This window comes from Carica papaya, chromosome 8 (genome assembly GCF_054855325.1).
Source record: "Carica papaya isolate Zhongbai chromosome 8, ASM5485532v1, whole genome shotgun sequence".
Taxonomy (NCBI): domain Eukaryota; kingdom Viridiplantae; phylum Streptophyta; class Magnoliopsida; order Brassicales; family Caricaceae; genus Carica; species Carica papaya.
Window position 1 is genome coordinate 1,295,517 of NC_142316.1, and position 27,040 is coordinate 1,322,556.

General features: G+C 31.3%; 2 protein-coding genes and 1 long non-coding RNA gene across 6 annotated transcripts; 1 reads left to right on the forward strand and 2 right to left on the reverse strand.

The window, feature by feature from the left end:
• Window positions 1-7,556: 7,556 nt before the first annotated feature.
• LOC148240334 (uncharacterized) lies at window positions 7,557-8,154 on the forward strand. Its single transcript, XR_015813955.1, has 2 exons — window positions 7,557-7,900; window positions 8,120-8,154. It is a non-coding gene; the product is annotated as an uncharacterized LOC148240334 (long non-coding RNA).
• A 6,188-nt stretch (window positions 8,155-14,342) lies between these two features.
• On the reverse strand, window positions 14,343-18,021 carry LOC110806373 (uncharacterized). 2 transcript variants are annotated; one of them, XM_088209678.1, is made up of 11 exons: window positions 17,995-18,021; window positions 17,585-17,920; window positions 17,355-17,484; window positions 17,005-17,174; window positions 16,589-16,856; window positions 16,423-16,478; window positions 16,131-16,257; window positions 15,885-16,054; window positions 15,512-15,794; window positions 14,743-14,912; window positions 14,343-14,609 (listed from the first exon to the last, which is right to left on the reverse strand). In XM_088209678.1, exons 2-11 carry the CDS (start codon window positions 17,883-17,885, stop codon window positions 14,443-14,445), a joined length of 1,842 nt encoding a protein of 613 aa, XP_088065804.1. In that variant the 5' UTR covers window positions 17,886-17,920; window positions 17,995-18,021; the 3' UTR covers window positions 14,343-14,442. The 2 variants fall into 2 exon arrangements, with proteins under 2 accessions (XP_088065804.1, XP_088065805.1); XM_088209679.1 differs by lacking the exons at window positions 17,585-17,920; window positions 17,995-18,021 and having other exon boundaries at window positions 17,383-17,484.
• Window positions 18,022-22,639: 4,618 nt separating this feature from the next.
• LOC110806374 (uncharacterized) lies at window positions 22,640-26,255 on the reverse strand. 3 transcript variants are annotated; one of them, XM_088209680.1, is made up of 10 exons: window positions 25,860-26,255; window positions 25,649-25,778; window positions 25,303-25,472; window positions 24,883-25,150; window positions 24,712-24,767; window positions 24,422-24,548; window positions 24,167-24,336; window positions 23,784-23,934; window positions 23,167-23,336; window positions 22,640-23,025 (listed from the first exon to the last, which is right to left on the reverse strand). In XM_088209680.1, exons 1-10 carry the CDS (start codon window positions 26,119-26,121, stop codon window positions 22,859-22,861), a joined length of 1,671 nt encoding a protein of 556 aa, XP_088065806.1. In that variant the 5' UTR covers window positions 26,122-26,255; the 3' UTR covers window positions 22,640-22,858. The 3 variants fall into 3 exon arrangements, with proteins under 3 accessions (XP_088065806.1, XP_021886895.1, XP_088065807.1); XM_022031203.2 differs by having other exon boundaries at window positions 23,784-24,066; XM_088209681.1 differs by lacking the exon at window positions 25,649-25,778 and having other exon boundaries at window positions 23,784-24,066; window positions 25,860-25,993.
• Window positions 26,256-27,040: the final 785 nt, after the last annotated feature.

The window sequence follows — 27,040 nt, forward strand, 5'->3', positions numbered from 1 at the left end:
AAATGTTCAAGGTTTACATTCCTTACACAAATAACTTAAAGTATCAAACAGTATTACAGAATTCACACTTTTGAAAGAAACATAAGAATAAGGAAATAAACGGGAACTAAAGAAATCTAGCATTTACTCGCAATCCTCCTGCGGATCGGGCTATGGAACCTGGTTCTCTTGATCTGAAATGGTTAAATAAGAGATGAGTTACACTAGTCCAGTAAGGATATCACACTATATCACCAACACAGAAGTAAAGGTTGGTATAAAATCAAAACACTAATGGAGTACTTAATTTAAACCAATACATTTATTAAAAATAAAACCATTTACCGTTCACTTACCATAGTGGGATTCATAAAAACAACCTATGCAGACAATAATATCATACAGATCGTAATTTCATATAAAATCAGCAACATAACACATATCATAAGTCTATATACATCGTCAATAAACCAAACAATAACTGTCACTTTTTCCATCAGCCTACTAGTATCCATGTGGGTTCATAGGGATGTCCCCTCTACACACGAACCCTTTCCTTTAACAATCTTAATTACGAGTCGTTCTCATACCCCGTCCGGTATGAGTGTCAAATTATTAAACCTTAATACCCCGTCCAGTGTGAGGATAAAGCGGGTCGTCCCCATACCTCGTCTAATGTGAGCACCAAATTATCATGTCTCCATACCCCGTCTAGTGTGCGACAACGTTCACGGTAGGATTTTTTATGTACCCGGTCCGTCCACCATCTCTTAGGATATCCAGTAAGGCTGCCATATTCATTTATTCATCTTCTCACACAACTTTTTCATTTTTCGTTAGTCTCCATTTTCCAAATCAACCATAATTACACAAGCAAACAAACATGCATAAGGGAATACAATCATATCTCAATTTTCTAACTAAACGGTGATCACATAAGGCAGCAATACATACATTCAAACTATAAAATTGATAAATAAGATATTATCATGCCTTTAAACTGTAAAATAAATCAACAGAGAACAATTTTTTGTTTTGGCTCCATTAGCAATCCGTAATTAATTATGCGTATTTATTAAATTCATACAAAATACTATATTATTATTTATTTAAACTTTAATTATATGATAGGGAATGAGTTGAGGGATCCTTACTCGATTTGATGTTTGAAAAGCTAAGCTGTTCGACTGCGTCTACGGGCGATTCTCGGATTCTCTGAATTTTTTTCGGAAATTAAAATGCACTAATAGTACCTACAAATGTCCCAAACAAACCCAAAATAAGTCCTGGGGCCTACTTGACCAATTTTGGAATTCCGGCACGGTGGCTTCGTCGTGCTTCAGCGATGGTGGCGCTGCTTGCTGTGGCGATCTGCCTTGAGTCGACTGTTTTCGGCTGAATTCGACCAATTTTGCATCGATCCCTGCGAAAAAATATGTTAAAGGACCTCGGTTGGCCGAAAAAATACAAAAAACCAAAACTCACTGGTGGTGGGGCTCTCCGGTACGGTGACTCCTCTGGCTCACATTGTGGTTGTGTGTTTTGCTATGGTAAACCTGTAGAGAAGGACACGATGATCATGATAGTGGCAAAATTACACCAAATAGGAATTAGAAAGGGCCTCATCGAAGGCGTTTTGTGAAATTCCACGTAGTGGCATCGCCAGATTTCGCTGATGTTTTTCGGCCAATTGGCCTAATTGGCTAGTCTTTTTGCTCTGATTTGGCCATGAGTGTGCTTAAAATTTAATTTTGAGTAAAAAGGGAAGTTTTTGCCTTTTTTTGGCGGTCAAAAAGGGTTCCGGTGTAGCGTCAGGTGGCAGTGGTCTCCTTCCCGGCGGCCAGGTCTTTTTCTCTAGCGAGGGGTTCTAGCAGCTAAGGTTAGGGTTTGGTACGAATGAGAGTTATTTATATCCATCCGCTTTTGATCTGGGTTGTCCATCGCGTTTGATTTGAACCATCCGATCGCGATTAAATAGGGAGTGAATCTGGACTATTCATCGCGATTTAATCTGGACTGTCCATCGCGCTTTAATCTGGACCGCCCGATCGCATTTGAATCTGACCGTTTGATCGCGTTTAGGAGGGAGTGCATCCAGGCTGTCCGTGCGCGCGGGAACGGACCTGGACCATTTAATCGCGTTCACCCGGATCGCCTGCATGGCACCGCGTCAGTGCCTGTTGCCATGTGGCATGTCCTGGTTCGTCGAGACTGCTGACCAGGCATCCTACGTAGTAATTTTTTTTAAATTGTGTTTTGACCCCTGGTTTTCGATTTTTCTTTCAAAAATACCCACAAAACCCAAAATTTTACCTCGTTTTCTCAAAATTGCTTTCAATTTCATCCTCTATCAATTTTATTTTATTTTTTACTCTAAATTAAAATTAAAAAAAAAGAGAAATTGAAAAATTATTTTATTACATTTAGAATAAAATCCTAAATTACAAAAAAAAAATAAATAAATTTCGGTTGTTACAAGGGGTTATCGTCTAAATTCAAAAAAACGGGCCACATGGACACCCAGTTAGCAACGCGATGAATCACCACATGCCGCGTGGCGGCCCCGTCAACACGAGCTCCACGTGAGAAGCCCTGCTGGCGATCCACGTGCCAAGACGATTGGACGGCTTAGGGCCACACCCACGTACGCGAACGGTCCAGATTGATTTCCTAAACAGGCTCGATCGGATGACCCTCTTGCCTCCACATCCACCAAATTAGACGACCCAGATAAGATGAAGAGAGGTATATAAACCTCTCTTCAGTCGGCACCCAAATCTTAGCCGACACCTCTGACCGGAGAAGAAGAAGAAGGGCAGTCGGAAGAAGCTCAGCCGTCGGAGGGATGATGATGTCACCGTGTTGGAGACGTAAAATGCATCAGTAAGCATGATTTTTCTTATCGTTCTTTCTATTTTCTCACCCTAGGTCATTTAGAGTAATTCTAATATAGAAAAAACTAAAGAAAGTCACAACTCGATAGAGACAGATGATAGAGCACGGTTGCACCACTGCATCAAAAATTAAAATCCGATCGGTAAGGCTGAAATTTCCTCTATTTTCCTGTGAAACACTCTCCTCTCCATGATTTAACTTGATTTCCATCACGAATTTGCCAGGTTCGGCTTGGCAAAGAGAAAAGAGCGTCAATAGAGGAGAACCAGACGGCAGAGCTCGGTGGCGCCGCTGTGCCGAAACCCCAACTCGACCTAGTGAGTCTTCTGCCCTTTGTTTTCACCGCCCTTTACGTATTTTAATGTTGTTTTGATGTGTGTTTCCTAATTTTACCAGAAAACCCAAGAATTCGAGAGGTGGGAGCCACCGGGAACTATAGTTGAAAAAGATGATGTTCTAGGTCCCAACTCAGTGTAAGAATCCCTAAACTTTTTTTTGTTATGGTTAAATTAAAGTTAAAATGATAATAAATAGTAGTTCTAAATATTTTTGTGATTCCTTGATGATTAAATACAGGTTGTCGATGGAGGCAGTAATCAATTTATTTATGTTCGTCACTAGTTTAATTGTATTATCTATTCGTTATTTTTAATTCTATTATCATTTTCTTTTATCTATTCATTCTTATTTCATTTTATTTTATCTTAGTTTATGTTCTTTCAGTTGGTGTAATCGTTTCTGTTCTTTTTTCGTTATATCTATCTATAATCAATATATTAATAACAAATTTTGAATAGTTATATTTTATTCCATTTTGCTTCATTATCACTTTTTACTATACTTAATTTCACTTTGATTTATCAGTTTAATTTATTATTCATCATATTACAATGTTTGAAGTTCTTATTCTATTATTCTATTTTATTATATTTTTATCTAGAGTTTATTCTCTAACGAATTTTGAAATATGAATTTTATACTCTTGTGTTGTTTGGGATACAGGCCCTATGTATTATTAGTGGCTAGATAATAAATTAAAAAAAAAGGTATGCATAAAATAATGTTGTTGAATGAAAGGACTTACTGGGTATCGTGAGAAAGAGTGTACGGACTTTGTACATAGGGTGAACTCTACCATGGATGTTATCCTCAGTCGTACGGGTTGAAAAATCCCATACCGGATGAGGTTGAGACTTAATTAATTTTGCTCATACCGAACGAGGTATTGAGGCAGTCTTTAGTATGTGGTGTCCATTATCGGACGGGATATGAGGACAACCGTTGATTTACAACAGAAGTATTATGTACCTACGTGTAGCGAGGATCACCATGGACTCCCAGTGATACCGGTAGGAAAAAATAAAAATGGTAAGACAATAATAAATATGGTAAGTAACTCGATTTTGGGCAAAATAGTAAATAAACCAATGTTACATGTTTATTGGAATGTATGCTTGTTGTGATTAACTCGTCATTATGATTTTATCTAATGTATTGTATTTGATAGACTAATAGTCGGGGAAGGAAATATTAACATTTTCAGCAAAACGAGCAAGGAATGTATTAACATTCGAATTTCACTAAAAATATGGTTCATTGGTCGTTTTATGTTTTTTACAAACCTTTAATTTTTGTGTCAGCGGTAAGGTGTTGATATTCATACTGAGTTAGTGTAGCTCATCCCTTTCTTATTAACCATTTTAGATTAGGACAATCAAGACTTAGATCCTGAACAGTAAGAGACTAGCTAAACATTATCTCTTTTCGCTCTGTCAAAATCGAATCGAGGTTAATAATTATTTTGTAGTAGTTTTTTCGTTTTAAATTCTAAATATTTCTTTAGCCCCTATTTGGACATTTAAAGTAAACGTGCGAGGAATATAACATTTAAACTTCTAATTCTCCTGCTCAATGAAAATTTTAGTATTATCTATATTATTATTATGTCCAGGTCAAACGCTCGAAATCCTTGATAAAGGTTTGAATTTTTACATTTAAAATGTAGATAATTAAGGTGATAAATTTTTTTACTTACTTTTAAGTTCAAAATGATTATTATTAGTCTGATTCCTTATTCTTAACTTGTACCGCATATGATACTCCTGCTTTAAGGGAAGTGATTTCCTCATAAACTATGTTTAGATATAGTGAGAACCCTTCGTAAATTGAATGAATACTTAACTTCCTAAATTCAGTACAGAAGACCAAGAAAGTTAAGGAAATCTTAAAATGAGATAATTTGGTTTCAACAACTTACTATTGTATAAGCATACATGGTAAATAAATTGTTTACAGGTGCTGCTACATCAACATTTTGCCATGCAAAGCTCAGTACTTCATGCTGTTATTTTATTCTTTTATCATAATTCCAAAGTTTGTCTATTTAATAGTTAAAAGATAAAATTCATTATTATTGTTATAATTATTATAATCAACTTAGTGAGACTTTATCCTTTTATAGTATATATGCATATATATATATATATATATATATATGTACGTTTGCACAGCAAAATTCTTAATTTACTTTCACAAGTAAAGCATTTGATACTAACTTTTCTTACTTGTCATCATAAATCATGACTGCTGGATAATACTTAACAAGGAAAAGAAGGAAAAGAAAAAAAAAAGTATTTGATTCTTGTTTTTTAAAGATATGTACTGAAACTAAAGTTCAAAAAATACAAGCTTATTTATGGTAAAAATGAACAGATTAGAGAATGAGTAAATTTTAGGAACTAAGACGGTAGAGAAAACGTAAAAATGAGAGAGAATGAGTCGTTATTCTCTTTGTAAACTTCGAACTTTAAGTCATTTAATTACTTAATGATACTCGGGATTAATTTATTTCAGACTTCGGCGTTTTCAAAATGATTTAGGCCAATATGACTAATCTATTATCGGCCTTGTCCTTCTGAATTAATTTGTAGGCTCGAGCAGGAAACATTCTGCTAGAACTTATAACATGTCCTTTACAATTAATACACAAATTTGACAGCATAAAATTGTGTATATAACATGTTAGAGAATATCTCCTATAAAGAAAGTAATTACCCTTATTGGAAACCTAGTGTAACTCTCACAAATCTTAAACAGTCATGAATAAGAAGATTATATGTTTCTTGATGATGTATGTTCCTATATTTATACGAATGTATTAGCTAAAATTGATATTTAAAGAGAATTTCCAAGAAACATAATAACGAAAGTTATTATTTATTAGAATTTTACCGAATTTTCTTTAGAATTTCAGAAAAAGATTTTAAAATTTTAAGAATGAAGATTAGAAAAACCTAGGGAGACAAGCAAACTAACATTAGGCTATGCTTCAATTCTTGAAAAAAAAAAAAAAAAAGAAGCTAACATTAAAAAACAAACTTCAACATTTTTTTCTCTCTTTTTTACTATGAAAAGTGCGAGGTACGCATTTTACAAGTAAAAAAAGAAACGTACAGTTTCCACGAAAAGTACAATTAAACATAGTTCGATAACTTTTCTTTTTTCTATTTATTTTAATTATTTATTTATATGATGCTTTATCTGTTTCTCGTATTAAATTACTCTTATTTTATTTATTTATTTTATAATTCACTTTGATTTTATTTGATCACTTTAGAAGAAATAGGAAAGAATACTCAAAGATTATTTACTCTACTTATATTGTTTTAATAGTATTATTTACTAAAATTTCTGAAAATTTTGAATTTAATAAAAACATATTCATATTTTCTATTAACTAATGAGGCAAATTCTTTTATATTTTTCTATTATATGATATAAGAAAAGTCATCATAATTGTTTTTGGCAATAATATATTTTTATTATAAATATCTTTCTTGGGTGATATTTAAAAATCTTTATATCTACATAGTATCTACATATAAAATTTTATAATTTTATCAAGAATAAACTACGACAAAGAGAAAATTAAAATACGACATGTATGATTTTATTAATTAAATAATTACATAAAATTTTATTAATTTATTATTAGTAATACACACTTGGGATATGTATATTTTAAAATAAATTTGAGGAACAAGCTATTTATTTTAGTTGTTTAGTTATAATGAATAAAGCTATTGTGGTTATTTATAGGTAATTATAGTTTTCTTTCAACTGTTAATATTACTGAAAAATAATTATAATTAATTATTAATGATCGTGAATTATAATTGTGCTTCAAAATTATTCCGTTCTTAGTGAATAACTATTATTTTTCACTTGTGCTATTAAGTAAGTTAAACATATAATTAAGATAATTGATCGATTAATTTAAAAAAATATTTGAAAAATAGAAAAAAATTTAAATAATTCAGATTATATTAAATTAGAGTAAACTATTTAATACAGTTTTTGGTTTAAAGTTAAAGGTATGAAAAAATTTAATTATTACAAAAAAAATTAACAATAAAAAACTTTAAATAAATTATTATTTTTATTAATTTTTATTGTTTTTTTGTTTTTAATCCAAAAGAAAATACAATTCTTTCATTAAAAAAAGAAGATATGTGTATATTTATTATGATTTGCGAGAAAGAAAAGTACATAAATAATGACTTTTAAAGGGTTTATGATTATGGAGGAGTTAATGCTTAAATATTACGATAATTAATTAAATAAAAATAAAAATAATTTAGTCTTTATAAATAAAAGAACAAGTTGGAGCAATAACGAGCAAAGCGAGTTTTATTGGAAAAATTTATCGGAGAGGAGGAAAATATGGTATCTCCAAAATACTTTGTATTACATTACAACCAAAAATATCTGTGCTATGTGCACGAAGATGAGGAGGCACATGCATTTGTTCAATTTTCTGGGGAGCATCTAGTAAGCCCGTACACAAAGATGGAAATAGAGGAAGCTGATACTGGCAATGGATTAGTACACATAAAATGTTGTTACAATAACAAATATTGGGTGAGATCTTCAAAAGAAGAGACGTGGATTGTTGCTAAAGGTGACCAATCAAATGAAGATAAATCTAAATGGTCTTGCACATTGTTAAAACCAATCGTCAAAACTGGTAACGAGAATGGTCAAGTTCAATTTTTTCATGTTCAACTTGGAAACTATATATGTCTTTCAAAGGCAACTGAATCCTATAATAATTGTTTATCAGTACCGTTTGCAATCCCTATAAATGATTCGTTAAAGATTTTTAAATATACTAATTTGGGAGCCATGTATATGCTTCCAAGAAATGTTGCATTCAGAGGCAACAATGACAAGTATCTCAGTGCAGGTCTTAAAAGAGATGGCATATCTTTGTATCTACAATTTAGAGCTACGAAAAAAGATACATTTCCACATACTACTCATAGGGTTTACCAACTTCCTGATGGAAGTGTTCGAATACAACATGGTGCATTTTGGAGACGAGATCCAAATGGATCAAACATGATGGACCTCATGATGTCATTGATGCAAACATAAAGTTTTGGCCGGTGAAAGTTGATGAAAATGTTGTTGCTCTTTGTTGTTTGGCTAACAATGCATATTGTAAAAGACTCACAAAAGATCGTAAGGATAATTGTCTTAATGCTGGGGCCTTTACTATTACACTGGAAGCAAAATTGGTGGTTTCAAAGAGTGCTTATTCAAAAATAATTTATAATATTAATTATCACTTGCGAGATGTTAGGATCTATGAGGTGAGTTCTTTGATTGCTGACTCAGGATCTTACTTTAATGAAACTGAAGAATATGTTGAAGCAGAAATAAATCTCTCATTTAAAAATACTACTAGCTATAGTTGGAATTCTATTCTCATATCAGATTTGAAGGCTCCAGTTGACCTTAAAGCTACAATTCCGTTCCTTAAAACCAAAACTATTGAATTCTTGAGTTTTTTTCATGGACCATACAACTGGGGAGATATTAATACAAAATCTAATGATATGGAGATCAAGCACAAAGCTAATGTGCCACTGTCTTGTAAGGTGTCAGTGGATTTAGTTGTGACAGAAGTTGGCTGTGACATTCCCTTCTCATATAAACAACATGATTATATTATTGGTAATTTTGAAGATTCATATCAGATGAATGATGGAATTTATACTAGTATCATTACCATTTACAACTTCAGCTATAATATCACAAATGACCTATCAAATTAATGGTGAAAGGCTAAAGATGGTATTGTAAAGAGAAAAATAAAATGGGAGTATTTATGGTTAGATGTGTATTCCACAACATTTATAATTTTCAATTTATGTTTATGTACACATGTATAAAAATCTAAAGATGTGATTGGTGTTCTAGGTTCTTTATTTTTCAGGTCTAAGTTGGTAATTGTGTGACTTGTGTTGTGATGTATGTAGTTAGTAATATTTTAATTGATTAAAGTTATTTCATGTATTTTTTTTCTAATTGTGTCAATATATAAATAAAGATTGTCTTTTTCTATTAACATGTGCTTTTTGAATGAAAGGCGATAATTAATTATTTAATATGATATTAAAGCCAAATTAGGGTTGTTTATGCATGATAAACAATTTCATCTAAGTTGGTGTATGCACTAATTTTTCGTACATGCATTTCTCGCAACAAAAAAACTCTAATAATGCCATACATATGCATCTTTGTATTAGTAGAATGCTTAATTTGAAATAGTTAAAGGGCCTAAAGACCTAAAACTAGATAGTTCTATGGTAGAATACCATTAATTAGGTCATAAAAAATCAAATATTTGTTAGAATGAGTAAAAAGAGGGAAGAAGCCTAAGATGACATGCCCTATGGGAAGGTGGCATGTCAAGAGGAAGACCATCTTGTTAGTCCTCCTAGCATGCCCTAGTGAGTGGTGCTTCACTCTTATTTTGTAAACTAAATCTAATAGCAACTAGTTTATTATGTTACTAGTCTTAGCAATTTGTGTGATAATACTTTATTTAACCAATTATTTGGTTATTGAAAATTTTAAATTTAGAGATCTTTCAAATTAATTGGTAATTAAAATCTTTTGTTTGGAAAGAATTGTAAGATAAACGTAGATTGGGAATCAAGATAATTTAAAATTAGAGAAGATTTCAAAAAATCAAATGAAATCAAACTACACATTAGTATTATCTATTCTAATAACTCATCCATTTTATGAACTTATTCGATACAACATATACTACCACATACATGCCACCTTGATATTAGCATATCACATCAAGTAACTATTAATACCACTACCCTTAACAAGATTATAATAAAAGATGATTTTGGTCGATTCAAATTTTAATCCATGTCTTCTGCTCTTCAGAGTTTCTAGATTTTAGTATTATTTGTAGCGCCCGGAAAGGAGGAGGAAAAAAAAAAAAAAAAAAAAAAAAAAAAAAAAAGGGGGGGGCCACGTCAGCAGCCACGTCAGCAGGCCCGGTCAGCAGTCCCGGCCAACCGGGGCCTGCCACGTGGCAAGATCGCGTCACTCCGAAAGGAGCCACGTTGGCGATCCGCGTGGGTGCGATCCGACGGCCCAGATCAATCACGCGATCGGACGGCCCAGATTCAAACGCACGGACGGCCCAGATTCAATCAAAAACGAACGGCCCAGATTAAAACGAAACGAACGGCTGTGATCAAAAGGCAAGGGGTTATAAATAGAACCCCCACACCAGACCAAAAAACCCTAGCCGCCAGCCGCTCGCCGGAGAAGACGAACCAGAGGCCGACCGCCGCCACCCGCCGCCACTCGCCGCCGCACCGGGGAAATTTCCGACCACCGATCGAGGTAAATTTCATACCCCCGACTCGTTTTTCCCCACTGATTCCTCCTATGGCCAAATCGAAGCCGAAATCCCGGCCAAACGGCCGGAATACGCGGCCGAAGCCCAGCGGCGCCGCCGCGCCCCCTCTCGGTTTTTGCCTCCGACGAGGCCCTTCCCGGCCTCCGTTCGATGCAATTTTTATATCACCGTGATCACCATTCTTTTCTCTACAGGTTGACCGAAGCCAAATCACCAAAACACGAACTTCGCCGGAGAGTCGCCGTACCCGAGAGCGCCGCCGCCGGTAAGCTCCGTTTTTTCGTGATTTTTTGGCCCCCCGAGGGCCCTAGGGTTGTTTTCTGACAAGGACCAATGCGAGTGTGGCCGAATTCGGCCAAAAACGGCCGAAAACAGTCAACCCGAGGCGACTCGCCGCCGCCAGCGGCGGCGCCGTCGCCGGAGCACGGCGGAGCCGCCGTGCCGGAGTTGCGATTTGGGCCAAAAGAGGCCCTGGGCCTAATTTGGATTTTTTTTGGAACCCGTGCAGGTACTGTTAGCGTGTTTCAGTTCCCCGGAAAAAATTCAGGGGAAAATTAGGGACAGCCTGCAGGCGCACTGTGAATCGTATTCGGATCCCGAAAACAAGTAAGGACCCCTCACCCTATTTCCTATCACGGTATTAAAGTTCAAAATGATAAAACGGTATTTCTTGAATTAACGCATGTGTGAAATTGCTTAAGGTTGCTAATGGAGCCCGAGTCTAGTGTGATTGATGATTTACTGTTATTTGGCCTGTTTACAGCTTTAAATGCAAAATGAGGTTTGATGTGTTCATTTTACAGATTTGTGTGCATGTACTACGTTTTTATTAATTATGGGTTGAATAACTGAGAAACTGATACTGTATGTTGTCTGTCTGGTATGAATTACGATTTGCTTGTTTAAATGTGAATTGATGATGCTGATTGAGGAAAAGGAAAAATGAAAGATTGTGTAGACTGATAATTGTATTATGGGGGTCAGCCTGACTAGATATCCTGGGAGATGGTGGACGGACCGGGTCCGTAGGGAACCCTACCGGGATTGTGGTCTCACATGCCGGACGGGGTATGGAGATCTTATGGTTTTGGCGCCCATACCGGACGGGGTATGGGGACGGCCCGTTTCACCCTCATACCGGACGGGGTATTGAGGTTTATGGTTTTGGCGCCCATACCGGACGGGGTATGGGGACGGCCCGTTTCACCCTCATACCGGACGGGGTATTGAGGTTCATGGTTTTGGCGCCCATACCGGACGGGGTATGGGGACGGCCCTGGAAACTGATTATGAATGTTAAAGGTTAACGGGTAGCGGAACCCCTATGGACCCCCACGGATACTAGTAGGCTGGTAAATGAGAAAAAAAGATATGTTGTACAATGATTGAATTACAAGAGGCGTGATAAGTGTTATGTTTTACAGCTTAGATTATTCAATGATTATGATAATGTTATTGTTTTCTCATATTGTTTTCATAAATTCCACCAAGGTAAGTGGATGGTAAAAGTTTTATTATTGATAAAAGGTTTTGTTGTTAATAAACGAGTTTATTGTAAATTATGCTCCATTGGTCTTTTTGTGGTTTTCTACCCACCTTTATCTCCGTGACGGTGAGATATCGTGATGTTCTTACTGGGCTAGTGTAGCTCACTCCTTAATTAACCATTTCAGATCAGGAAGACATGGTTCCCGAGCCCGTTCCGCAGGAGGACGACGAAGGGGATGCCTAGAGACTCTGTAGTCATACGCATAGTTTATTTTCGAGTTTTCTTTCTTAGTTAGTTTAACCTTTTATATTTTAAGTACGTTTGTTTGGTTTTTCGTGTAAGGGATGTTAACTGAAATTTTGATCTCGCTTCCGCATTTGATATATTTAAATACTCATTTCATTTTTATATTTTCCGGGGTCGTTACATTATTCTTATATGAGAGTAAAAGTTCGAAGCTTTTAAGTAAGGAAGAAACGCATGCAAAAGCAATGGGAAGGAGGTGAATGGACAAATCTAGCAGCTAAGTAAAAACTAAAAATTTTCTTCACATATTGTTAAAGAGAATATTTTGATTGAATCAAAAAGACGAAAAATACCATATAGCATGAGACAGAGGGAGAGAAGAAAATAAAGGGTTAACTCAGAAAAGTGAACAAAAATCTTTTTCCAATTATAGCATTGAGGTTTCAGTTGAATAACATGGGAGGTTTTGCTAGTTCAACTCAAAGCTCATTGTTGGGAGGACTCCAAGTACCTATGAGTCTGTGAACAATTTTCTTCTAACTTTTTGAGCTTTAACAGATTTATTGATGAGTGATGGTTGTGTACTTAGATTCATATGGTTAATGAAGTGTCAATATCAGTATTATGTTATGGTTGTAAAACATAGGGGAAATTTGAAAAAAAAAAAATCCTTCCCAAGCAAGGACTTTAGATAATGTGCACGATCCATTCTTCGAAGATGATGTACTTTTAAAAGTTTAAAAAATGATAAAAGAAAATGTTGTTTGCATTGCATGGGGTTTATTGCACGTTAAGAAAAATATAGTTCTTCATCCATTTATTCCAAATACGATCAACCATCTAAATCCTTTCATTGCAAATTTGATCGATCATATGATATTTTGACCATATGTTTCTTCATTCAAGTTTTTAGCACGTTGAGAAGATAACTAATTATCAACTTTGAATTGTATATTTTCGATTATAATCTCAAAGTTTGCATAAGAACAAAATGAATTGACATTTTTTGTATGGGAAGATAAAATGAAGTTGATATGAATGAATTTTGTAATTTAATCCTTATGAATTTGTGTAAAAAATATTGTAGATGACTATGAAATTTATGTATTTTAATTATGTATTTGTAATTATATATATAATATTTTAATGTATTTTAAATAATAATATTTATATTTAATAATATAAATTTAGAATCTTATACAGGATCAACAGATAGCAGATATAAGTGATAAAAAATTTTATCAACAGTTAACTGTCTGTAAAAGACTAATATATATAAATCGAAAGTCTGTTGATATAGAATAATAACTTATACTGACAATATATTACTATTTGTATACATCCTGTGACCTATTCCGTAGCCAATATAATTATCGAAACAAACCCAATAAAAATCATGGTGTTCAAGAAAAAGATAGAAAAAATCGAACTTTAAAAGAGGGAGACACAACTGATAATGTGTGTCTCACACCTTTCCACCTAAGACATTTTCGACCTTAATTTCTTTAAGGTCGATGATTGTGTGTTTGATATCTAATTACACCTCAAAAAAATCAATAACAACTCTCGAAGATTATCGATGTATATTATCATGTTCGTAATAGATGCTTCACACATTTCTACTTGAGATTATTTCCAACATTTTTCTTTAAAAATGACAAATATGGGTTTTGAATTTTTAATTCCACCTCAAATAAATTAACAGCAACTCTCTTAAGTTTTCACAAAAAATAATTAAATTTTCAACGAGTCTTTGTCATCTAATTACTCGAAGTTGTGAGACACCCTTATTGTGCCATTTTGGTCCCGATTTTGGGATGTCTTTGCTCATACTTTTCAATTATAATTCACTCAATTTTGCTATATATATAGTTGAATGAACACCCGATCAATCTTGTCATTACAGTTATCAATGAACTAATATCTTCTTCTCAGTTGTAAATTTTTAGTTCTTATATGAATAAATAATTTTACATTCATTCAACTTAGTCTACAACATAATTAAAATAAAATTCTTATAAACATAACTGAAGGATATGATATTTTGGTAGTACATTGTCCATTAAATATATATATATATATATATATAATCAAGAATCTAAATTTCCAACAAAATATCTTGCATAACTATGGAAGTAAATATCACCTCGATTATTAAGGTATCTTCGCGAATATAACCTTTTGATTCATTGAGTAGATCTACTAATGAAATAAATTTTGAAAAACCCCAAGCCTTCCATGGAGGGTATCTAAATGTATTAGTCACTGAAAACCAAATAGATTTAAAAAATAATATTAGAAATTTCTTTTAGAAAAGTGTGAAGTTGAAAAATAATGAACTTGCAACTAAAAAAAAAAAACTATGCGATCAAATGTATATGTGAAAGTTTGAACTTACATGACATCTGAAAATGGTTACTAGTGACTTGATCTCTTATTCGAAAATTGCACTTTATCTTATATTCCTGCTTCAAAGGTAAGGATTTTGCGTTAACTAAGTATAAGTAGAGTGAGAGCCATTTGTCAGCTACTTCTTTCGTATCTCCTTTTGGATAAATTGCTAAGTGCCTGAAATAATAGATTATATAAATTAACTAACAAGATTTAATTTTAGCAAATTTAGTTTATTTTTAAAAAAAAAATTGAAAGTTTTTAAACTTTTGTGGCTATCCTAACTGAAGGAACCTAATTGCTCGAAATGTTCTTTTCACTCAAAAACTAATTGGTTCCCTAAGATTAAGTTCAACAAGATCAATATAATCTCATAAACACATCATTGTGCTAAATCTTTAGTCCCACTGAATTAAACATTATAAAGCAATCACTGTCAATCTATAAAATACCCGTAAAATAAAAAATTCTACGTTCTCAATGATACTTGAATTCATAATTTTTAAATAACATATAAAAATTTTAATCACTCGACTAATATACTATTAATTTTGGCAAACTCATTAACTGTAAGAGCAATAAATACTTATACATACATATATACCCGTAAAATAAAAAATTTTACGTTCTCAATGATACTTGAATTCATAATTTTTAAATAAAATATAAAAATTTTAATCACTCGACCAATATACTATTAATTTTGGCAAACTCATTAACTATAAGAGCAATAAATACTTATACGTACATATATAGATATTATATAACATACATACCATTTTCTTCCACATATGGTGAAAGTCTCGGACTCATGTATTTTCGAGTTTAATGTGCTAAAGTTGTAAATCGGCCAAGTGTATGTGCTGCAATTAGCAGGATCTTTTGTCATAATATCTTTGTTGCACATATGCCTAATAATAAATATCTCTAGACCAAATAGACAACGATCGTTAACAAGAAATCCACTATGAGGATCATTGAATGTCTTCTGGGAGACTAAATGAGTAAAACCCAATTCTTTCGTGATTCCATTGAAGCACTTTGGAACCCCATCAGCATCTGTATGTATTAATTTAAACATTTTAATGCATTTTTATTGTGTATGTATGTACATATATATATGAATTAATTTTATGTGAGAAAAGATACCTTGGAAAATGTGGTACTTGTTTCTTATTTGGTCAAAAACAAACATTTTAAAGTTCACATTCACCTCCCACCCAGAAGGAAATGTTCCTTCCTTTAAAATTTCCAAGTAAAGAGAAATATAACCACTTCCATTTCTTTCCTTACATCCTTCAAGATAAAGACATAACCTCCTGCAATTTAGAAAAAAATTATAAGATTATTTACAACTATATATATAATATATATAGACATATATATCTAGAATACCAGTTTAAACCTCCAGCTTCAAAAGTGTCAAATTCATGTCTTTGGATATTGTCTTTGCAAAGCAATGAGAATGATTTTATTTCGAATATATGAGCTGGTGGAAAATCTCTTGTGGTTCTTAAAATTCCTGAAAGTGTGAATATAAAATCAGCTTTCAATCTCAACAAAACAAAAAAAAAAATTGCAAACTATTTTCCCATAGTAAATACTTGGTACTTATAAACTACTCCTACTTATATTAAGGTGTATTTTAATGTATTGTTTAAGAGCTTCATTTATCAATTATATATACCTTCACTTTGATTTAATTGCAAAGAGGAATCTTGTGAAATAGGAGCTATCAATTTCCTATAATGAAAAAAGATAACTATTTATCATTAAACATCAATTAATTCCATAATTAGAAGGGATTATATATTAACTGGAAGTATATATAGTTTACTTGTACAATCACTTACTCTTTTTTCGTTTTAGTGACAAGAGCATTAGAGATGTTAGTATAGTATCCTTGAGACTTCAAACGAGATATCTGAACTGAATTATCTTTAACAAAAAGATTATCGTATTCTCGAGTTGATTTAGCAACAAAAACCTCTACGCCAAATACACAAGAATCCTCAAAAAGATATCCATTATTTTCCTCTTTAAAATTTTCAAGAGAAAGAAATTTTGCAAACCCCAATACTGTTCGACTTCTGTTAAAAACTCTCATCGGTCGTTTAGCATCTGCATACAAATTAAATTATGTATGAAAAGTTATTAAAAATCTTTATTAATGTGCAAGTAATTTGAAAAAATAATTAAAGACATTCATTAAAAAATTTATATATATATATATATATTAAAAAGGAAAAACATTATTTAATGAAGTTACCTTGGACTGCAAGAAACTTCCCTTGTAATTGCTCTGAGACAAAAACTCTCAGATCAACATTGACTTCAAACGTAGGAGGTAAGGAAATTGTATCTTCCATTGCCAAGTAGAGGGAGATGTGGTTTTCCCCTCCTGCCTTTTCATTTCCATTCGGGTACAGAATCAACTTCCTAATCAATTTACTATTTCATCATCATATTGACATATATATATATATACACATTATATATAATAAATAACTTATGGTATTAATGTTTAGAAATAGTTTATATGTAAATGTTTAATATGCATATACATACATGTGTAATAACTCACTAATTATAAAAGATGATATATAAAATATAACACACCATTTATAACCTCCTACAAGGAAGACACCTGATTCAACTTTTTTCACTTGTGACTCCAATAATGATGAAAAATTATTTATTTTGAATACGTAGTGACGCGGTGGCTGATCTCTTATGTGTTTCAAAAGTCCTGAAGAAGAATTACTTAATTAATTCACTAAAACCTGTATACACACACATATATATATAAATCTATATTTAGAATAAAAGAAGTGAGGAAAGAGAATTACCAGATAAAGTTTCTGTTTGATGAATGTACTTATAACTATATTTTTTAGTGAGTACTTTATTGTAACTATCAGTAATTCTTGAATCTGACAAATTACGATCTCCAAAAGTTGTAGTTTGGGAGCCAATAGTATCCCTAACAGAAATACTATGACCAAAATCATGGGAGCCAGTAGTATCCCTAACAGAAATACTATGACCAGAATCAGCATCATACACATAATCCTCTTCGTCTGAATGATCAATATATTCTTTTTCCATTTTCATTGCTACTGCTTTAACTTCAAACACTTGAGTATCCATAATATATATATGTGTATATATCCTCCAAGCAGAACCTATATAAAGAAAAAATAACTAGGTTAGCTTGGGAACAAACAATTGAAAAATTGATATATTATGCAATCCTTACTTGATCTTTTTTCTTATATTCTATGATTTTATTTCTGCAAGAGAGTTCTACTTATATAATCCACTAACTATACTTTTCTTGAGTTTAAAGAAAACGATATTCTATACTTCAATTTACACATACAAGTAAAGCATTTGATATAAACCTTTTTACTTGTTGCTAAAGTTTAATATATAATTTAATTTATACTATATTGTTTGGTATATCATTGTACGTAGAAGGAAGAAAAACTAAGATAGAATTAATCATATAAAATTAGAACATATTGAATTTAAATAATTTATATATAGAAAACAAGTATATAATTGAGACGTTGTAGTAACCAATAAATAATAAAACAAGTACCAATTATGAATTACCGGGGATTAGAATGAGATTTCTCAACAGAATAAATTTTATATAAAAGAATTAAAATGATGGTATTTGACTCTAAATTATTGTATATATAGGCTCCCCAATTTATTGTCATATGAAGTTGTGTTATGAGTGACTGGCTCAACAAGTTTTTTTTTGTAACCGGTTCAACGAGTTTAAATATTATACAAATATTTTACTTGCCAAAGGTTGTGATTTCTTCTTTTTAATCCAACGGATTTGATTAGATTAGTACTAATTTAACGACATGTTCAAGAATGAAAAAAACACGACATTAACATTGACGAGCACAACATCCGAGTACACAAAACAACAACACTTAACTCATTTTGCAGAATTTGATCGATGTAACTTTTGTACCTGAATGATCAAAATTTTTTTCTTCCATTTTCTTAATTACATGTACAAGTTGAAATATGTGAGGATACAGATATACACGTATGTAGATCATCGATGCAAAAACTATATAGAGAAAAATAAGTAGGTTAGACTGGATACAAACAATTAAAAAACTTATATATATTATGCAAATCCTTACTTGCCATTTTTCTTATATTATATGATTTTATTTCAAGGAGAAAGTTCTAATTATACAATCCATTACTTGTGGAAAAAGAGACATACTTTTCTTTGGCTAGAAAGAATAAATATACCATACTTTGATTTACACATGCAAGTAAAGCATTTGATGCAAGCTTTTTACTTACATATCACTCTAAGAAAAGCATTTGACACTTCTTTTTTAAAGATATGTAGTTTCAATTTCATACCAAATTCAAACCTCAAGAATATTTAAAGATCAAAAGATACAAGCTTATTTATGATAAAGAGGACTGAATTAGACAATACATTGAATACAAATTTGAGGAACTAAGACGACAAAAAAAATGTAAAAATTAAAGAGAATGAGTTGTTATTCTCTTCGTAAACCTCTATATTAGCATAACACTTCTTAATTTTCTCAAATTAGTAAATGTTTTCTTTTTATTAGGAAGTTTACTAAAGATAATTTTGTCAAATGGTGATTTCACTTTTAAGTATTTTACTATAAGTAATTTTGTTCTCAACAAAATTAGAGAAGTTGTTATAATCAACACAGCTCGTATGATCAATTAAATACATATGTTTCTTCATGATGTTAGCTTGTCCTCCAATCTTGTTATTGTAGGAATTCAGGCTAAAATTGATTTGCTCTCAAATTCAAGGAGAATTTTTAAAAAAAATTAAAAGGAAAAGCCGCCCTGTTATATACGAAGGAGTAGATCGAATGTTAAGAATCAACAATCTAATTATTAAAAAAAGAAAAAAAAAGTCCCTTACATACCCGAAGGAGGATATCAAACTTGAAAACAAATGGAAGTAATCGCGAATTCTTTTTATGTTCAATAATCCATAAAATAAGGTTTCATAGTAGATCAATGCGTCATTAACAAATTCCATATGGAAAATTTTCTCGAAAATAAATTTTGAACTTACAATTCTAATATCAAAACCTTAGAAGATATAATAAGATGTATCGAATGCTTTTCTCCATGAAAATCTTGAAGAAAATATATACATGATAAAAACCCATCTCCTACCCTCTAATTTTGCTCTTTTGATTAGCTCGGACTTAATGTAAAGACCTAAATTAATCTTTATCCTATCTACTCTTTTAGCCCGTATGAAACTCAAATCCAAAACAAAACTAAAAAAAGAAAAATTCAAACTATTTAGTTCATATGTAACCTAAACTTTCAAATTTTATTTGAATAATCTGTTATCATGAATGATGTGTCTAACGCCGTTTAACAGATATTTATGTAGTAGACTGATGGATCTATGTAAGCATTTGATTTTAAAAATGTTGCATGCGTGGTCGCCATGTGATTGCCACACCGACAATCACTTCGTATCTTTTTTTTTTTCCTTTCTTTTTTTATTATTTTTAAATAGTTATAAATTAAATTTAAATACATAAAAAGATAACAAGAAGGCATAAAACCACAAAGAAATTTCTGGTGCCAATACCAATCAATATTTTTCAGTCTCCCGTTTAAGTACTATCACCCAGTTTAACGACGACAACTGAAAATAAAATGTTATAAAAAAGCACATCAGTAAAGACAAAACAATTATGTAGTTGGCATGCCGGTAATATTTTTAAAACTCAATATTTTCGTAGACATATCTCATGCCACGGGGGCATACATCTAGCAAGTATTAGATATGTTGTTAAAAATAAGGGTTTTTTCGAATAAAATTTAAAAATACGTCTTATAATTGAAGTGAAAAATAATGAAGTAATTGATTTAAACTCATTTGAATAGTACAAAGGGCTTTTAAATATATTATCCCTATATATATATATTTGTATATCTCTTATAATATTATATATTTATATATTTAGGTTAAGTTCATCAGTTCAATACTTTTAATGTGACAATACTTTCTAAATTAACTTTAGAAAATTATTTCAAATTAACTCTAGAAAATTATTTCAGCCAGAAACATAACATCTATTTTTATAAAAAAAATTTTACCGAAAAGTTACTCTAATAACATTTTTAAAGCTAACAACACAAACTAAAAGTTGTCTCAAATTCTTCTTTAAAAATATTTTTATTTCGAATATTATCATTTTAAATACTCTATTTACAGTATGTTTCTCAACCATGACAAGCAAAATCTCCTTTTAAGTTCAGAAAATATAATCTTGAAAAAGTATAAGAGAGAATATGATCTTTCCTTTTTTGGTATGGTCTAGATTTTCGTTTATAGTTCCACCATTTAATTCTTTCTTACGACGTCGTAAATATGTTTTTGCGAGGAAGTTGATTTGAAGTAGATCGAGTTTCGCACTTGAGAAAAATAATTTTGTTCTTTCCCAATTTGTGTATTTTTCCATAATGACAATATCTCAATGTAAGATTTGGTCAAGCTTTTGAGAAAACGTTTATGAAGAGGACTTTGCGAAGAATTCGTTTGAGTTCTTTGTCTTTATTTTAAAGTATTTTTTAATCTATATCTCCTAATATGTTACGTAAATAAATTTTACTTATGAATAAATATCACGATTACACACTTGCATAGTGACTAACTAGTTCAAATATACATATCGGTAATAATTTTAATTAATTAGTCTACACTACCAGATGTGTGTCTAACACATTCCCGTTATAATACTCTCATTTTGTTCAGATTAATTTTGTTATTATTATTATTATTATCCTTTGTTTAACTCAAATATATTTCAAAATCTTTTTGTTGTTAATTTAAATTCAAAATTTTAATTTTAGGACACCGAAAAGGGAAAAAAATCTTTTTCTTATTAAATCCAACTCAATTTTTTTTTTTTTTAAAAAAAAAGAAGAATCAGAAGCCTCCTTTAATTTCACCCCAAACAAACCAAACCCAGCTCACCAGAAATACCAAAAAACGGCGCCGTTTGATATGTTCTTCATTGTCCAAATAAATGGCGAATAAAGGAGAGAAGCTCATATAGGACCATGGTAGAGAGGCATGCATCGGGAAGAGGGAAGCTCACAAGGAAGGCGACAGGGCGACAGAGGCAGAAAGGGTATCAGCCAGAGAGACGATGAGACAGAGCTAGTCACAGAGAGAGAGAGAGAAGCTCATATAGGACCATGGTAGAGAGGCATGCATCAGGAATAGGGAAGCTCACAAGGAAGGCGACAGGGCGACAGAGGCAGAAAGGGTATCAGCCAGAGAGACGATGAGACAGAGCTAGGCACAGAGAGAGAGAGAGAAGCTCATATAGGACCATGGTAGAGAGGCATGCATCAGGAAGAGGGAAGCTCACAAGGAAGGCGACAGGGCGACAGAGGCAGAAAGGGTATCAGCCAGAGAGACGATGAGACAGAGCTAGGCACAGAGAGAGAGAGAGAGAGAGACAGAGAGAGAGACGATGAATAAAACTTTATATTATCATGGTGGTAATAAGTGCCTCACATTTTTTCACCTTGACCACCTTGAATCGTACCTACTTTAGATATCTAATTCCACCTCAAATAAATTAGTAGAAACTCTCTTAAAATTTCATGATAATAATTAGGTTTTCTAGGAGGCTTTGCTATCTAATTACCCGAAGTTGTGAGACACCCTTTTCGTACCATTTTGGTCCCGATTTTAACATATTTTTTATTCATACTTTTCAATTATAATTTATGCAAGTTTGCTATATATATATATATATATAGTTTAATGAACACGAAATCAAAAATCTTATCATTCACATGGTGGAGTTGCACGAAAGAAGGCTGCATCTATCGATACAATAATATATTTTTGTCATTTGTAAATTTTTATTTTCTATATGAATACATAATTTCACATTCATTCTACTTAGCTTACAACACAATTCAAATAAAATTCTAATAAACATAATTGAAGCTACATATTTTTATATGTACATGTTCACAACCTTTAGAATATATGATATTTTGGTGATACAACTGCCCATTGAATATAACTACACATAATCTAGAACCTAAATTTCCAACAAAACATTATGGACAACTATGGAAGTAAATATCACCTCAATTATTAAGGTATCTTTGCAAATATAACCTTTTGATTTATCGTGCAAATCTAATAATGAAATAAATCTTTTATAGCCCCAAATTGTCGAAGAAGGATATTTAAATATACTAGTCACTGAAAAAAAAAAATAAAAATAATGTTAGAAATTTCTTTAAAAAAAATGACGTTGGAAATAATGAACTTATAACTAATTATTATTTTTTTAAAAAAAAATAAACTATGAGATCAAAAGTAAATGTGAAAGTTTAGACTTACATGATTTCTCACAATGGTTATTAGTGACTTGATCTCTAATCCGTAAGTTATACTTTATGTGATGCTCCTGCTTCAAAGGTAAGGATTTTGCGTCAACTAAGGACAGGAAGAGTGAGAGCCATTTATCAGCTTCTACACCGGTATCTCCTTTTGGATAAACTATTAATTGCCTGAAATAGTAGATGGTATAAATTAACTAATAACATTCAATGTTGGAAAGTTTATATTTTTTGTATTAAAAAATTCAATCGTTTTTAAAATTTTTATAGATATCTTAACTAAGAGAACCTGATTGTTCGTAATGTTCTTTTCACTCAAAAATTTATACTCTCATTGAGACTATGTCGAACAATGTCAATACAATCCCATCAATATATCAATGAGTTAAATATTTACTCTTATTAAATCAAATATTATAAGTCGGTTACTGTCGATTTATAACATACCCACAAAATAATAAATTTTACATTCTAAATGATATTCAAACTTGTGATTTTAAGTAAAATACAAATATTTTATCCATTAAACCAACATATTATTACTTTCAAAAAATTCATTAGTTGTAAGGACAATACATACTCATACATACATAAATAGATATTATATAACATACATACCATTTTCTTCCACATATGGTGAAGGTCATAGACTCGTGTCTTCTCGAGTTTAATGTACTAAAGTTGTCAATCAGCCAAGTGTATGTGTTGCAATTAGCAGGATCTTTTATCATAACGTTTTTGTTGCACATATGCTTAATAACAAATATCTCTACACCAAATTTACAATGATCATTGACAAGAAATCCACTTTGAGGATCATTGAATGTTTTTTGGGAGACTAAATGTGCAAAGCCCCATTCTTTCGTGATTCCATTAAAACACTTCGGAACCCCATCAGCATCTATATATATATATATATTAATTTAAATATTTTAATAAATACTCATAGTGTATATCTATATATATATATATATGTATTGATTTTAAGTGAGAAAAGATACCTTGGATAATGTGGTACTTGTTTCTTATTTGGTCAAAAACAAACATTTTAAAGTTCACAGTCACCTCCCATTGAGAAGGAAAAGTTCCTTCTTTTAAAATTTCCAAGTAAAGAGAAATATGACCACTTCCATTTCTTTCCTTGCATCCTTCAGGATAAAAACATAGCCTCCTACAATCCAAAGAAAAATTATTAGCTCACTTACAACTAAATATATAATAATATATATACATACATACACGTATATCTAGAATACCAGTTCAGACCCCCAGTTTGAAAAGTGTTAAATTCATGTCTCTGAATCTTGTCTTTGCGAAGCGACGAGAATGATTTTATTTCAAATATGTGATCTGGTGGAAAATCTCTTATAGTTCTTAAAATTCCTAAAAGCATAAACGTAAAATCAGCTTTCAATCTTAACAAAATAAAAAAACATTGCACACTATTTTTCAAAATTAAATACTTTGTGCTTCTAAAGTACTCCTACTTAAATTAAAGTGTATTTTGATTTATTGTTTAAGAGCTTCATTCATCAATTATATATACCTTGGTTTTGGTCTAGTTGGAAAGAGGAATCTCGTGAAGTAAGAGCTACTAAATTCCTATAATAAAAAAAAAAACAAAGATTATTTAACATTAAAAAATAATTAATTTCATAATTTAAAGGGATTATATATGAAGTGAAAGTGTATATCGGTTATTTGTGTAATTACTTACTCTTGTTCTGTTTTAGTTGTAAGAACCATGGAGCCATTAGTATAGTATTCTTTGGACTTCAAACGAGATATCTGAACTAAATTATCTTTAACAAAAAGATTATCGTATTCTCGAGTAGATTTTGCAACAAAAACCTCCACACCAAATGTACAAGAATCTTCAAGAAGAAATCCATTATTTTCATCTTTAAAATTTTCAAGAGAAATAAATTTTGCAAACCCTAATACCAGGCGACTTCCATTAAAAACTCTTATCGGTCGTTTAGAATCTGCATACAAATTACAATATGAATGAAAAGTTATTAAAAATCTTTATTAACGTGCAAGTAATTTGAAATACTATTAAAAACATTCATTGAAAAACTTGTATATATATATATATATAATACTAAAAAGAGAAAACATTAACTGATAAAGCTACCTTGGACTGCAATAAACTTCTTTTGTAACTGCTCCAAGACAAAAACTCTCAGATCAACATTGACCTCAAACCTAGGAGGTAAGGAAGTTGTATCTTCCATAGCCAAGTAGAATGAGATGCAGTTTTCCACTCTAGCCTTTTCATTTCCATTTGGGTACAGAATCAACTTCCTAATCAATTTACTATTTCATCATCACATTGACATGTATATATATATATTAAATATAATAAATAGTTTATGGTATTAATGTTTAGAAATAGCTTGTATGTAAGTGTTTAATCTGCATATATATGCATGTGTTGTAACTCACTAATTATAAAAGTTGATATATAAAGTATAACACACCATTTATAACCTCCTGCAGTAAAGACACCTGATTCAATTTTTTTCACATGTAAATCCAACAGTGACGAAAAATTGTTTATTATGAGTAGGTAGTGTCGTGGTGGTTTATCTCTTATGTGTCCTAAAAGTCCTGGAAAAAATCACTTAATTAATTTAACAAAATCTATATACATATATATTTGTAATAAAACAAGTAAGGAAAGAGAATTACCATTTGAGCTTTTCATTTGATGAATGTACTTATAACTATATTTTTGTGTGACTTGATTATTATAACTATCAGTAATTCTTGAATCTGAGAGATTATGATCTCCATGAGTCGTAGTTTGGGAGCCAATAGTATCCCTACCAGAAAGACTATGACCAGAATCATCATCGTACACATAATCCTCTTCATCTGAATGATCAAAATATTCTTCTTCTTCTTCTTTTTCGCTTGCTACCGCTTTAACTTCAAACAGTTGAGTATCCATAATAAATATATATATATATATATCCTCCACAGAGTACCTATATAGAGAAAAAATAACTAGGTTAGATCGGGAATAAACAATTGAAAAACATATATATTATGTTATCCTTATTCGACCTTTTTCTTATATTCTATGATTTTATTTTAATGAGATAGTTATATTTATATAATCCACTAACTATACTTTTCTTGAGTTTAAACAAAAAATATACCATCCTTTAATTTATACATGCAAGTAAAGCATTTGATATAAGCCTTTTACTTGTTGCTGAAGTTTCATATATTATTTAATTTATATTATATTCTTTGGTACATCATTGTTCATAGGAGAAAAGAATGTAATATAGGATTAACCATATAAAATTGGAACATATAATTGATTTTAAATAATTTATATATAAAAAACGAGTATATAATTGAAACATTGTAATAACCAGTAAATCATAAAAATACATGTCTATGAATTACTGGAATTAGCATGAGATTTCTCAACGGAACAAATTATATATAAAAGAATTAAAATGATGATAATTGACTCTAAATTATTTTGCATATAGAGTCCTCAATTCATTGTCATATGAAGTTGTATTATGAGGTCTTTAGGTATTATTATCGACTCGCTCAACAAGTTCTTTTCTTGTCTTTTTTGTTGTAACCTGTTCAATGAGTTAAATATTATACAAATATTTTGCTTCCCAAAGATTATGATCTCTTCTTTTTAATCCGACGAATCTGATTAGATTAACTGATATATTATACAACATATTACCCAATCCTTATTTTCTTATAATATATGATTTTATTTTGTGGAGAAAGTTCTACTCATATAATCCATTACTTGTGGAAAAAGAATCACACTTTTCTTGAGTTAAAAAGAATCACACTTTTCTTTGATTTACTCATGCAAGTAAAGCATTTGG